The 14,147-nt window shown below is 32.1% G+C and overlaps 1 protein-coding gene across 5 annotated transcripts; it reads left to right on the top strand.

The window, feature by feature from the left end:
• The first annotated feature begins 9,463 nt into the window (after positions 1 to 9,463).
• On the top strand, positions 9,464 to 12,677 carry LOC103485441 (uncharacterized). Of its 5 annotated transcripts, none has more exons than XM_051081994.1 (6): positions 9,464 to 9,825; positions 10,010 to 10,168; positions 10,958 to 10,992; positions 11,101 to 11,275; positions 12,127 to 12,254; positions 12,343 to 12,677. In XM_051081994.1, the coding sequence occupies exons 2-5, from the start codon at positions 10,074 to 10,076 to the stop codon at positions 12,167 to 12,169; spliced, it is 348 nt and encodes a 115-aa protein (XP_050937951.1). In that variant the 5' UTR covers positions 9,464 to 9,825; positions 10,010 to 10,073; the 3' UTR covers positions 12,170 to 12,254; positions 12,343 to 12,677. The 5 variants fall into 5 exon arrangements, 4 of the variants coding, with proteins under 4 accessions (XP_050937951.1, XP_050937950.1, XP_008441257.2 ...); XM_051081993.1 differs by having other exon boundaries at positions 9,466 to 9,915; XM_008443035.2 differs by having other exon boundaries at positions 9,470 to 9,825; positions 10,958 to 11,018.
• The last annotated feature ends 1,470 nt before the right edge of the window (positions 12,678 to 14,147 follow it).

Raw genomic sequence — 14,147 nt, 5'->3', positions numbered from 1 at the left:
GTGTTCTTTGCTGCCTTCTTCTTCTATTGATGATGATTTTCAAATTCTTACGGATATTCATGTTAGTAGCTTGTCTTCTACATTCGATTTGAAAAAAAAAAAAGGATATGTTTACTAGCAAGGAACTACTATTAAAGTCATTTTACTACATTGCTATAAAGAACAACTTTGAGTTTAAGACTGTGAGATCAAATTCTAAATCTTTTGAGTTTAAGTGCTCCCAAGATAATTGTCCATGGTATGTTCGTGCATCTCGTTACAAGGATGGGGAATTATGGCAACTAAGGAAGTATACTGCTAATCACAATTGCTCCATAAATGTTATTCAAACTACTCATAAACAAGCATCTTCATCATTGATTAGTGATTGTATTGTAAAAGACTTTAGTTCTTTTGACCGTTCGACTCCAAATGATATTATGATTCACATGCGTACTAAACTTGGTGTAAATGTTAGCTACTATAAAGTGTGGAGGGCAAAGGAACTTGTTATGAATTCTTTGAATGGTAAAGCAAAAGGATCTTATGCCTTGATTCCAAACTTTTTTATGAAACTAAAAAAAATTAACCCAAGTATGTTTTTATTCTTACAATTTATATATCATCAATCAAGCTTTTAATGATATGGTCTATCACTGATAATTTCTATCAGTGATAGGCCTTATAGTAAATGAGCATATCATCAGACGACTGGTGTTATGGTGGTTTACTATAGGGTCTATCAGTGATAAACCATATCAGTGACAGACCTATAGTAAAAGAACATGTTATTTGTTTTTTATGTATATGTAGATATATATATATATATATATTAATATTTTTTTTATTTCAGGTTCATTCACTGCTTATGAAACTGATACAGAGGGACATTTTAAGTACTATTTTATGGCTATTGGAGCATGCATGGAAGGATGAAAATATTGTAGGCCCAACATATCAGTTGACGGTACATTTTTGAAATCTAAATATGGTGGAACTCTTTTGACAGCCTCAACAATTGATGGTAATAATCAAATTTTCCCATTGGCCTTTAGTATTGTAGATTCTGAAAATGATGCATCCTGGAGATGGTTTTTTGAGAATATAAAGAATAGTTTAGGGGATCGGGAAGATTTAGTTGTAATATCTGATCGACATTTAAGTATCCCAAAAAGTGTTCATAATGTTTTTTTAAATGCTATTGCGTTTGTTTGCAACACCTTCTAAAAAGTTTGAAGTTGATATATAAGGACCCTATAATTGATAAGCTCTTTTTTAGATGTGGAAAAGCATATACAGTTGTTGATTTTGAGACTAATATGGGATGGATGGAGTCTATGTATCCTAGTATACGAGACTATCTTAGTAAGGTTAGTTTTGAAAAGTGGGCTCGAGCATACTGTACAAGGAAAAGATATTAAATGATGACTACAAACATTTTAGAAAGCTTAAATGCAGTTCTAAAAGAATCTAGAGATTTGCCTGTTGCAGCATTACTCGATTCTATTAGATAAATACTTCAAAATTGGTTTTATGATCAGAGAAAAGTTGCATGTTGTATGAGAAATGTTTTAACTAGTTGGGCTGAGGGAGAATTACGAATACAACATCAAAACTCAAGAAGCTTCATAGTAAGTTTTTGTGTTTCAATGTTTATTTATTTAATTAGAGGGTAATGTAACAAGACCTATCAATTATAGACACTATCGCTGATAGATTCTTATTAGTGATTGTCTATATCAACGATAGATTCTATTAGTGATAAACCATATATGTTGACTAAGTTTTTTTTTTCAGGTTAATGCTATTAATGATGTTGAATTTCAAATGATTGATGGAAGAAAACAATTTATTGTACGGTTAGATTGCAAATCATGTACCTGTCGCGTTTGGGATTTTGATGAAATTCCATGCGCCCACGCTCTTGCTGTTCTTCGTGGGTGTAATATGAATACTTACTCTTTTGTTTCCAAGTATTTTTTTGTCAAGTACTTTGATTTCAACTTATACTGGATCAGTTCATCATGTTGAGAACCATGCTAATTGGAAGTCTATTGGGATTGAAAATAACATACTACCTCCAACTTTCAAGCATCGAGCAGGATGACCGCAAAAACAAAGAATACTATCAATTGGCGAGAAGAAAAGTCACTCAAGATGCAGCCATTGTCATCGTGCTGGTCACAATCGTAGAAATTGCAAATTTCTACCATTTTTACAGTGACGTGATATTATGTTTTTTATAATAATCTTTTAGCTTTAGCATATAGAGCATTTATTTTGTGTGTGTAGTAAATACTTTCTATTTGTTTGACTCAAACCGTTCAATAATAATCTACCTTTTTCTCAAGACTATAAAAGTAAAAGTGACTTTATTGTAAAGTCTATCACAGATAGTTTCTATCAATGATAGATTTTATAACTATCTGTGATAGATTTTATTGTGTAGTTATCACCAGTGATAGAAACCAATATACAATTGAAGGAACTAGAAGGGATAATTGACGAAAGGAATAGTTCAAACCTTTCAATAATAATCTACCTTTTTCTCAAGACTATATTGTAAAGTAGTAATATGAAGTAATCCACTATAAAGTCTATCACAGATAGTTTCTGTCAATGATAGACTTTATTGTGTAGTCATCACCAATAGTTTCTATCAGTGATAGAAACCAATATACAACTGAAGGAATTAGAAGGGATAATTGATGAAAGGAATGGTTCAATAAATACTAATCTCAATGCAAACAAAGACAAAAAACTTGTAATGTTTCGACTTCTAATCCAACATTTTTCTTCATTAATATGGTAAAATCAACTAACAGCATATGAAGGTCCAATGTGAACTCTGTCACAAACATCCACAAAACAACTAATGCACTACAATATCTATCTACTCAATATTAAGACATTTGTACATTAAAACAATGTGAACTCTATCACAAATATCAACAAAACTACTGCACTACAATATCCATCTACTTATAATTGAGAGATTTGCAAATCAAAACTAGGTGCAAGATCCTTTATTTTAGGAGAATGTCTTGTTGGTTTTGAAGAATCATTCTTCTTGCCTCTTGCATTCTTTTGCTCTTTCACATTCTCCAACACTTTCTTTGATGGTTTAGGTTGTCTATTCGGCCTAGTTTTTTCAATATTCGTCGCTATTTCCATAATTTTCACTTTTGTCTTTTCTTGAACAACCTGAAAATATAATATTGAATTAGAGTTTATCTACATAGATATATTAAGTCTATCATAAAACAACAAAATATGATTATTATAATACCTTCACTTTGTTTGATGTGTCATGCACCATTTTTGACTTATTTTCACGATGATTATCATCTTCCTCGGTTTCCTCATTATCTTCAATCTTTTGCAAATATTAATATTAGTATTGCAATGAAAAGAATTATAGAAATTGTCAATATCCTATCATTGATAGACTTTTGAATCACAATTGAGATTTCAGAATAGTCTATCACCGATAGAACCCTATCACTAATAGACTTAAATCATAGAAAGAACAGTCTATCATTGATACAATTCTACCATTGATAGACTTTTCACACACAAACATAATAGTCTTGGCAAAAAAAAAAATAAAAGTAAAAGAACTAGAAGTTTTAATAATTTTACCTCTTTCTCTTTATCAAGATCAGCATCAATCATTTCTAAACTTATTGATGGAGGAGAATTCTTTTCCAAGGGCTCTTGAGATTGTTATTCACTTTCACATTTGTGCGAAAGTCTTTGATTTACCACTTCTGTCAGTGAAAGTAACAAACGAACAATCTCCTCTTGTCCCTTCTTCAAGCAATCTAAATCTTCTTTGTGCTGTTTTTTTAAATCTTTAATATCTTCATGTAAAGAAGATATTCTTTCTGCCATAATTTTGTCCTTCATAGCACATGCTTCTTCATCCAATCTATCATTTTCTAATTCCAAAAAATATCTGAAGTACTCAGATTTCATTTCTTCTTCTGATGCAACAATAGGGACCACAGATAGCTAAAAAACAAAATATATAATCAGTGTTAAACAAAAAAGAAACTATCACTTATATGGATCTATAACTGATAAGGATTTATCACTGATAAGGATCTATCACTGATATGGATCTATCACTGATAAGGATCTATCACTGATATGGATCTATCACTGATAAGGATCTATCATTGATATGGATCTATCACCGATATGGATATATCACTCAGTAACAACAAATTTAGAAAATACTAAAAAGGAAAACAAATGAAACTTACATCTTTTTTTGCCAGAAAGATGTTATCTTCAAGATCTTGCCAATCGAGTTGTTCACCGGATTCCCAATTTAATATTCTTGGACACCCTTTCCCTATTCTTGTCACATATCCGCTAGCAAGTTGAGGAAGTATTTCGTATGCCCAGTAAGCTATAACCATAGGGAAGCCTTGTATAAAGGCATACGCTTTAGATTCTGTTTCTGAGTTCTTAGACTTTCTTTTGGATTTCACTGCATTTTGAATGAATTGCTTTGTAAGACTAAAGCACAACCTTCCCCAAGGATAATTCCTAAACTTCTCTTTAACATCCAACATTTTTATATGTTTTAAATCCAACATATTGTGATTTTGTCTAGGAATTAAAACATTGTACAAGAAGTAAAGGTTGACTAATTTTACTAGCTCTTCTTCATCGGTGCAGGATTTACAGTGATAGTTAAAAGCAATCTTCAATTCTTGTCTACTAATGGAAGTGTTATTTCTAAAAAACAATTGTTTAACCATAGACTCATTTTCTTCCGTTGCTTCTAAACATCTTCTATAGGATATTCACCATAATTTAATCTTGTAATCAAACAAAAATCTCGCAGTCCAAACTCCACAATGTTACCTTCGATGTTGAAAAGAAAAACATTGTTGTTCGTTGAGACACATTGTCTTCTAATTAAGTGTGCTAATAGTTGTAAAGGTATTTTTGTCATTTTTAAATTTAACAAGTGTCCAAATGGTCCTTTTTTAAACAAGTCTAGACAACTAGGTGATAAACTTTCGATAATATGGTCAGAAATTTGTAGATTACAATACACAGTGATTCTCAAGGTTGACTTCCACATTTCTTTGGGAATAATTAATTTTTTTCCTTGTTTAGAGCAAAATAATTGTTACAAATATGCAACATACTAACTTAGAAACAAAACAATATATATATATAATGGAATACCTTCTCTTTTTTTATCTTCTTTTTGCTTGATGAAGTTTCATGTGTTGAGACTCTTTTTGCACCTTTTTCATTTGGTTAGCTTTCCATAATATCTTTTTTCTTATCCATCTATTAAAATTACAACAAACACATCAACCCAATGAACTAAACATTCCCCAAATCTATTAGTGATACAAACATATGATAACAATCCAACACAAACAAAGTAAAACATCCTTCAAGCTGATAGAAACATATCACTGATAGAACATAAATAACATCACATAAAAATATACATTAAACTAAATTATCTACTAACATCCCAATGCAAATAAACTAAACATCCCTCAAGACTATCAGTGATACAAATATATCACTGATAGACCCTAACCCTATACACTAACACACAAACCTAAAACAGATCAGCATGTTATACATTCCAACATAAACTAGTTAAACATCCTCCAAATTCGTTAATCAGTGATAGAAACATATCACTAGAGCTTCTACTAACTTAAACTATCCTAAGCAACATAACACACAAAATCTAAATTAGACTAGAGCTTCTACTAACTTCCCAAGTCAAAAAGGCTAAACATCTTCTAAGACTATCAGGGATTGAAACATATCAACGATAGACCCTAGGCAACAACATATAAGAAGTGCACATTAAACTAAAATATCTAATAACAATCCAACACAAACAAGTAAAACATCCTTCAAGTTGATAGAAACAGATCACTGATAGAACATAAACAACATCACATAAAAATATACATTAAACTAAATTATCTACTAACATCCCAATGCAAACAAACTAAATATTCCTCAAGACTATCAGTGATACAGATATATCACCGATAGACCCTAACCCTATACACTAACACACAAACCTAAAACAGATCAGCTAAAACAGATCAGCATGTTAAACATTTCAACATAAACAAGTTAAACCCTAAATCAGTGATAGAAACACATCATTGATAGACACAAACTGAAAAACAGAGCGTAAAACGTAGCGCGGCGGAAGGAATGAAGGAATCGATTTCAAACAAATAGAAAAAGAAGAGATTCTTCTTCAACAATATAGAACGTAGCGCGGCGGAAGGAAAACAAAATAGAAGAAAATGGTACTACCAGCGTAGCGGAAGGAAAACAAAATAGAAGAAAGTAGTACCGGCACCGAAAAACTAAATGGGAGTATGAAGAAAGTATAAGAAAATAGAAAGAGGAGGAAAACTTGAAGAATCTGTTTGAAATCGTCTTCCAGAGGCTTAGTGTATATGTGGGGGTAATTTCATCTTTTTTGTTAAAAATTGCCATATTTGCAAATTTTTTTAACTTTTGCTATATCCTTAATATATTTAGGGCCCAATGCTATATACCCACTCAACCCTTTAATTTTCATTTAGTTCCGAGAGTTTTCAACTTTACTTCAAGTTTTCATTAGAGGTTTATATTTCATACTTTAAATTAAGTAATTTAAAATTGTTATGATACGTAAATTAATAGCAACAAAAAGATAGTGAAAATTAATTTAATCTATTAATTTATTCTTTTTGAATTAATGAATATAAAATTAATACAAATAACTAAAAATAAACCTCATTAAAAGATAAGAAGATTAAAGCGTATTAATTTTGAAACCAACAACTCGGTGGAAACTCAACTTAAAACTTAAAAATAAAGGGTAACAATTAAAATATTAAACTAATGTAAATTAAATTCAAGATTTAACGGTAAAAGAATAACATTTTGAAATATAAGAATAAATGGAAACTATGTACTCAAAATTCACGAACAAGAAATATTTCTTTTTCTTTACGTTTCAAGGTAGAGACATTGGGTAAGTTTCGAAATTATTTTCAACCGTGAGTAGATCAAGATGATCAATCAAATATCCATATAAATCATGTGTATCTAAAATAATATGGATAATTGTTATGGCACTATCCTAAGATAACATGCCTTCTAGTGCCACATGGAAAGCATATCAAAAACTTAAAATCATATGTTTTGTTCGTCCCTACTCTTTAGTTCATACTCAACTATCAATGTCAAGTAATTTTCACACTTTTGCTACTACTTAATTTTTGCAAAAAAAAAAAAAAAAAAAAAAAAAAAAATCTTAATTGCTTTAATTTTTGTGCATTTTGGACAATCTTAAGATGTACTCAAATACTTACTTGTGTTACTATGCTTCACGAGTCATGTCAAATAATATTAAACATTTACATTTCTCTTAGTTTTCTTCTTATCAATATTGATTTGATATGCAAAGCATTGACAAGTTACGTTTATTTCAATTTTTTTCAATATATATATATAATCAACGCATCCACTTTAAAATTGTGAAACTAATCCAATATTTTGTTATAAAAAGTGAAATAAAAGTGGAGCTAAATATTTTTTTTTTAAAAAATAAAGCAAATAGTTGGCAAGTGCGCCCCAACAAGAAATAACGAATACCAAGACAATATTGATCAATTTCTTGGAGAGACCATAGCCTCTATCTTGGCACTCTCTCTTAGAACGAAGAGGTTCATTAATGGAACTCTTTTTTTTTGTCAGATCCCTACTGACGCTTGATTCTCTGACTAAAGAATATTGCCTTCCCACTTTCCACCTTCTTCGTAAGGTGCAAGAACTTATTTTTCTACTAGGCCCACTATTTTTGGCTTTATACCTTCAACAAATGTATAGTATTATTGTTGATGGCTTATTTTGGCCTTGAGTAATACACCCTTGATATGGGGGAGGAGTTCCCATTTGTCACAAAGAACAAGTCGGGTGTACCCGCAATCATCCCTCCTTATTATCGACGAATTATTTCTAGACGTGACGAGCAGGCATTACAAGTTGGATGTTTTGTCTTATTGTGGTTCATAGTGGGAAGGCTCATTTTATTGGCCAAAGCAATTGCCAAAAGGACTTTTAGTCTGATGATGGAATTGACATAGACTTATGACTCTATTCTCTTTTTTAGTGATCTTATTTTATCTTCAGTTAAATCATTATCTGAGAAATATCTCCCCTTTCTTAAGTCTCTCCCTTTGGAGTTAGGCCTATCATGGATTCCTACGTTAAAGGTAATTCCCAATAGCCTCCAACATGTAGTAGGAAAACTAGCAAGCCTCAAAGTCCTACCAACAATGTCAAATATATGAAGTGTTGGCATTTCTATATCCTTTTTATTGGTCCCATGGAAAGTTGGGTAGTATTGAAATATCGGGTCTTTTGGCCGGTTATTGGCTATTTGCCTTTGATTGATCCTCTATGGATCAATATATGTCTCGAGCTACCCTCCATTACCACTTGGGCTTAGGTCATTCTTTAGAGTCTTTCCTTATAGATGATCGAAATCGTGATCCCCCGATAATAATCCAACTAATATACCTGAACGAGGTATAGACTTGCCCAAACCTTCGAAGGAGAGAGAAAACGTCATATCTTCGCCATAGGTTAACTATCTTAGACAACGACTCTTGTTTCCACTCCACCCTTGGGTAATAGACCTCCTTTGATCTATCCCAATGGATGGAACCTTGAAGCAAATAGGCCCTATCACCAGACTAATTCAAGGACCGCTACTCTTTTTCTTTAAAGAGTGAAAGTAATGGGTGACCTATTCAAATAATTAAAAGTCATGGCTAAATTGATTGTCGACCTCACACTAGGTTTCAATCTCCTTTCTCTTCAACCGTAGATGGTTAAACATCGATTTTTTAACCTTCATGCATTGTCAAGCCCACTACAAGCCTATTACACCTTGTGGGCGCTCTTCTCCCTATCACACCATTTCTTGGTGTGGTTGGCAGAGTAGGTGAATCCCAATCAAGAGCCTTTTGCCCTAGGCTTTTCCTTCCTTAGACTTGTTTATTCCGTTTGATATTTCTTTAACCTCTTTATTTCACTAGATTGTTATGGAACCTCTTTATTCTACTAGAACTTTTCTTGGACTCGTTAATTCCACTGTATTCCTTGAACTTGTTTGTTTATTCCACTATATTCTTTCAAACCCATCAAGGAAAATGAGGTGAATGTGGGAGGAAGCAAATGAGAGAAAGCCCAAATAATTATAAAAGGTTTCTTTGGAAGACGGTATTGAAACTTCTCGAACAAGCCATTTCATTTTTAATATAACAATAATATTTTCGATTATGCGGGCATTTTTGTCACAACTAAAAATTAACACGTGGATGCATTTTACTATGTTACAAAGACTTTGGGACAAATTCTAACACAAGAAATTACATGAAATCTGTACTAAATCTCGGCGAGATTGCTTGAGAAAACAAAAAAGAAAAAAAAAATCAAGATGTTTAAAACTAAACGGCTTAGTTTTTGTCATTTTTCCAATAAAGTATTGCAAACACAAAGGAAGTAGAGATTTTGAAGATGTGGAAAGACATAAATGAATTGGTGAAAAGGTGAAGAGAAGGCAGTGGAGAAATTTGTGAAGTGAAGGCAGTGAGGAAATTTGTAAAGGCAACGGAAAAATTTGGGGAGTGAAAATGTTGAAAGTGTGAAGTGACAAAATCAGAGGCCCGAAATTAGTGAAGTTGTGAAGTGAAAAAATATTGTGAAGTTATGAAATGAAAGAATGTGTTGTTGAATAGAAGATGGGAGACTCGACCCTCTTCCATGAAAAGACCGCAGGTACTGTGTGATATTCGTTGGCGTGAATTAATTTAAATTTGGAGGTAGCTGCAGGTGGCGTCGGAATCTTGTTGACCCACACACTCAGGCGTATGTAAATTTTTTTTTCCCGATTTAGTTACGGAAAACTCGCCCTAGTATCCTTTATGAAAAATAAATTTCTTTAACCAAAGTATTTAAATAGGAATTTGAAATCCGAAGAAGGTGAGCTAATTAAACTGTGGCGAAAATGGAGGACGGTGAAGAATATGAGTCCAGAGGCTTGGCAAACACATCATCCTCATCTCTGCAACCAAATTTCAAACCTAAAAGAGTCACCAAGGAGCAGCTCTCAAAATTTCAGGTACTCTTTTTCCTTGATTTACATTCGAATTAGGGTTTATGGTTTAGTTCAATATCGTCATTCTCTATAATGCTTCTTATCTAACATCAAGACGGCAAGGAAAAGCAAGTAACTTCTTGGTTGTGAAATTGTGAAGGGTGTTTCTATATCAAATCAATGTGGTGGCTAACACCCTGATTGGTAACTTTGTGGTTTATAGTTTTTGGTTTTTGAAACTTAAACTCATAAACACCGTTTCAACCTTGAGGGCTTTTTGTTTAGTTATCTACTCTCTTTTCAAAAACTATGTTAAGTTTTAAAATAGTTCTTCAAATTTTGTTTTCGATTAACATCATAGACCTTGATAAAAGACAAGGTTGTTTACAGGTGATCACCTAATAAGATTTAATATCCTACTAGTTTCTTTGACATTCAAAGGTCGCAGGTAAGGTGAAGTTAAGCTGGCTCTACAACCCACTGATATTAAAAAGAAGGTTTTTGTTTTTTAAATTTGGCTAAGAACTTTACTTTTTTACCTGTAGAAAATTGAGAGGAAATAAGCAGCATTTTCTAAAACCAAAAACAAAAAACAAGAGAGTTTTCAAATGGAATCCAAGTTTATTGTTGAATAGAAACGGTAGCTTTCACTTTCTTAGCACCAGTTGAATGGATACGTTCTTCGGTTCTCTGCAGCATATGCTTAGCCAATTTTTCTGATTACTTATGGTTTGGTTAATTTTATATGTTTGTCCCTCAATATACTTTCTCTCTATCGTTATCATTTTTCTTTATACTATCAATTTATGACAGGAGCTTCAAAGGAGACGACTTCAGATTAAATCAAGGTCAAAGATAAGAAAGAATACAAAAGGTTTTTCCAGTTCTTTGTATTGGGGTGTAGTTTCTTGTGAAAAGGTTGTGTTTTAATTTTGAAGTTTTTATTGGAAATATAGATGCGACTGGAAAATCTCAAATCAAACATCTGAACACCAGTAATGAAGTTAATGAAACTGAACACTCGAGACTTTCCAATTCTGATGTTGATTTTGGGGAAAAGAGCTCCCTTGTTCAGGATGACAAGACCAAAACTACGCTTTCATCCAAAAAGCTACACAAATTACATTGGGGGTATGAGATATTATAGTACATTCTATATAACATACACACACATGTCTGTAGTATTTAAGACACTCCAAACTAATGGGAAGCCACAGCCATGGCTTGTTTCAAAGAGCATATCTATGAAACACTATCAACCTATAACAATTAATCTTAATGTGGGTGGATTTATTTAGGTAGATCTCGAAAGAGTTACAAGAATGGACTAAACCTATTGGTCAAGAATCAAGAGTGGTATTATTTGTAGTATTCAAGGATTCCCGTAGTATTATGATCCAAGTTTATTTTGTTTCCAAAGGGTCAGTCATTTTTTAATATGCTGTATTTCCAGTTTTGAAAAACATTGTAAACATAGAAAGATCATTTATATTTATAAATACTGCAAGCATGAACGGACCATTCCTATCTCTGATCGAAGTAAAAATTTCAACATAAGATTTATTATTTGGATTGTAATTTATTAGCCACTCATTTGTCCAATAAGCCAGGTAATTAAGTGCTGTTACTTGGGAATCCCCAATCGATAAAACTTAATTATTGCGGATAAAGAAGATAAAAAAGAACAAGAACAACCGAAGAGCCAGGGTAGAGGGCAGGGCACCCCCCAAAAAAGAGAACTATACCATAAGAGTCTTTTCACCATGAGCTCTTTTGTATTTACTTAACTTGAGGGATTTTTTCTTTATCTCCCTTGTTGTTTGTGTCCTCTCAGCCTGTTGATGAAGTTTTAGATACTTTTTCTTACTAGAAGAGAACAAAAAATTGGGGACTTCGGATGGGAAAATACAAATTAGACATCACCCCATCTGTTGTCTTATATATCTTCTATAAATTTGTCAATGGTCTTATTTATATGTCAGGCTTGACACCAAGGAACCATGGGAAAGGAAGGCAAACATGTAAAGATACATATATATAGGTGGGATGCAGCTGCCAAATGCTGTTGAGTGGGATTGGGATTTGGAAATTGAATGATACAACTCGAAAGGTTTGTATTATGGGTGATGGATCATAATGTGTTGAATGACTTATTGACTCGGTTTTATACTTATTATCTGCTCATACTGATCTTACAGACCCGAATTATGTGGAAACTTACTCGGTGTTGATGGTGAAGAATGGATTAAAGATAGGGAAGCTGTTGCAAATTCTTGAGAATTGCCTCTAGGTTTGATGTCTTTGCCTTCTGCGTTGGCATAAAACTATTAGAGAACCAATTTTTTACAAGGTCGTATTATAAGTTTAACCTTCAAGTTTAATGATTATGGGTGTGATTTTATGTTGCTTTTGCTGTTAAAACTGTTAACTAAATCATCAGCATGACCTGTTTAATTGACAAATATTGGTTATTTGGCATACCGTGATAGATAAATGGCAAATGAAAGTGAGTAACTGGTTATTATTTCTTTCATTTTCTTTTCTTGAAGCAATATACTTAACCATTTTTTTAACCTATTAGGTACCTGATATTCTATATTCCAAAGTTAATTGACAACAAAAGAAATAATAAGAAATAGTACATAGTGCATGTATCATATAAATTTCGCGAGGTTTCTTAATTCTTTTCAATCTTTGAATCTTCAAAACATACCACGCTATAAATTACTTAAAACTAAACTAAATTAAAAGGATCTTTGAACTCACTAATAAAATTTTCGAACTAAGGCTATGTTTACTTTATGGGAAATACAATCCATCAAACGTAGTTTGAATAGTGAATCTATTTAATTATGTTTGTTGTTGTAGAGATAATGCGATTAATTTGATTGCATTTTAAAAATTATGTAGGATCAATTATGAGATGCTTCACTACCGGTACAATTATAGTAAGAGACTTATTGACTTTTCACATTTATTTTTACTTTTCCAAATACCATTACTAATTGATCTTAGACAATAACAATAATAAGACAATGATACTAAACAATGCAAACCAACGATGATACTAAACAATGCAAACCAACATCAATTGCAATTAAATTACATTTGCAGCATGTCTATATTAACGTGATAAAAAGTTGCAATTACATTTGCAGCATGTCTATACTAACGTGATAAAAAGTAAATCATTTTCCTTTGTGAGATTGATCAATCAATAGGATTTCATGATGATTACACCAATTTCGATATCATATCGATTGAAAAAAAAAAGCTCGTAACTAACTAGCTTATATAGATTGTCTATTGAAAAAAAATATTGTTTAGAAGACATAGGAAAAGAATGAAACTAGGATCAAATCAAATGGAGTTGTTAAAATTTGCCTTAGATTTTATGTATTAAACTAATCAAAAACCTCCAACGTCAGTCAACCAAAAACAAACTGTCTGTTTGACAATGTTCCCATTGGTTGTATTACACACAGAACCAAACCCAATCTCTTTTTATTCATGTTAATTTGAGTTGTAACATATTATTAGATCAAATCATTGTGGTTAACAAGTTATTATCTTATTATAATACTTTTAAAATAATCATTTTCTTTGGTCGGTGAAAATTGTTTTTAAGTTATTAGTTAGATATTTGGAAGAGTGATGTTTTATAATTTGAAATTATTTTGGTTTAATTTTTAGTCCAAAATGCACAATCGGTCAAAAATCATCTTCCAAGAGAATGTTGCAATATTCTAATTTCATGTCTATGGGAATCGATAGGAATTCCTCTATTATGTCATCTACACTGCGGAATATGATTCACGCAAGCTTTACCCTCTTTCGACTCCGTAGTTCAGGGATATCTTGCAACTATTTCTCGACTTCTACATGCAGTTCGACTTCTATTGCATACTTTTCTTTTGGCCAATCTGTAATTGAACTTAACTGGCCATTTGCAAATTCCATTGCATTCTCGATCACCTCTATTGTTTCATTATGTTGCTCACCT

The sequence above is a fragment of the Cucumis melo genome, chromosome 3 (assembly GCF_025177605.1).
Source record: "Cucumis melo cultivar AY chromosome 3, USDA_Cmelo_AY_1.0, whole genome shotgun sequence".
Taxonomy (NCBI): domain Eukaryota; kingdom Viridiplantae; phylum Streptophyta; class Magnoliopsida; order Cucurbitales; family Cucurbitaceae; genus Cucumis; species Cucumis melo.
This window is presented reverse-complemented; position numbering and strand designations above follow the sequence as displayed.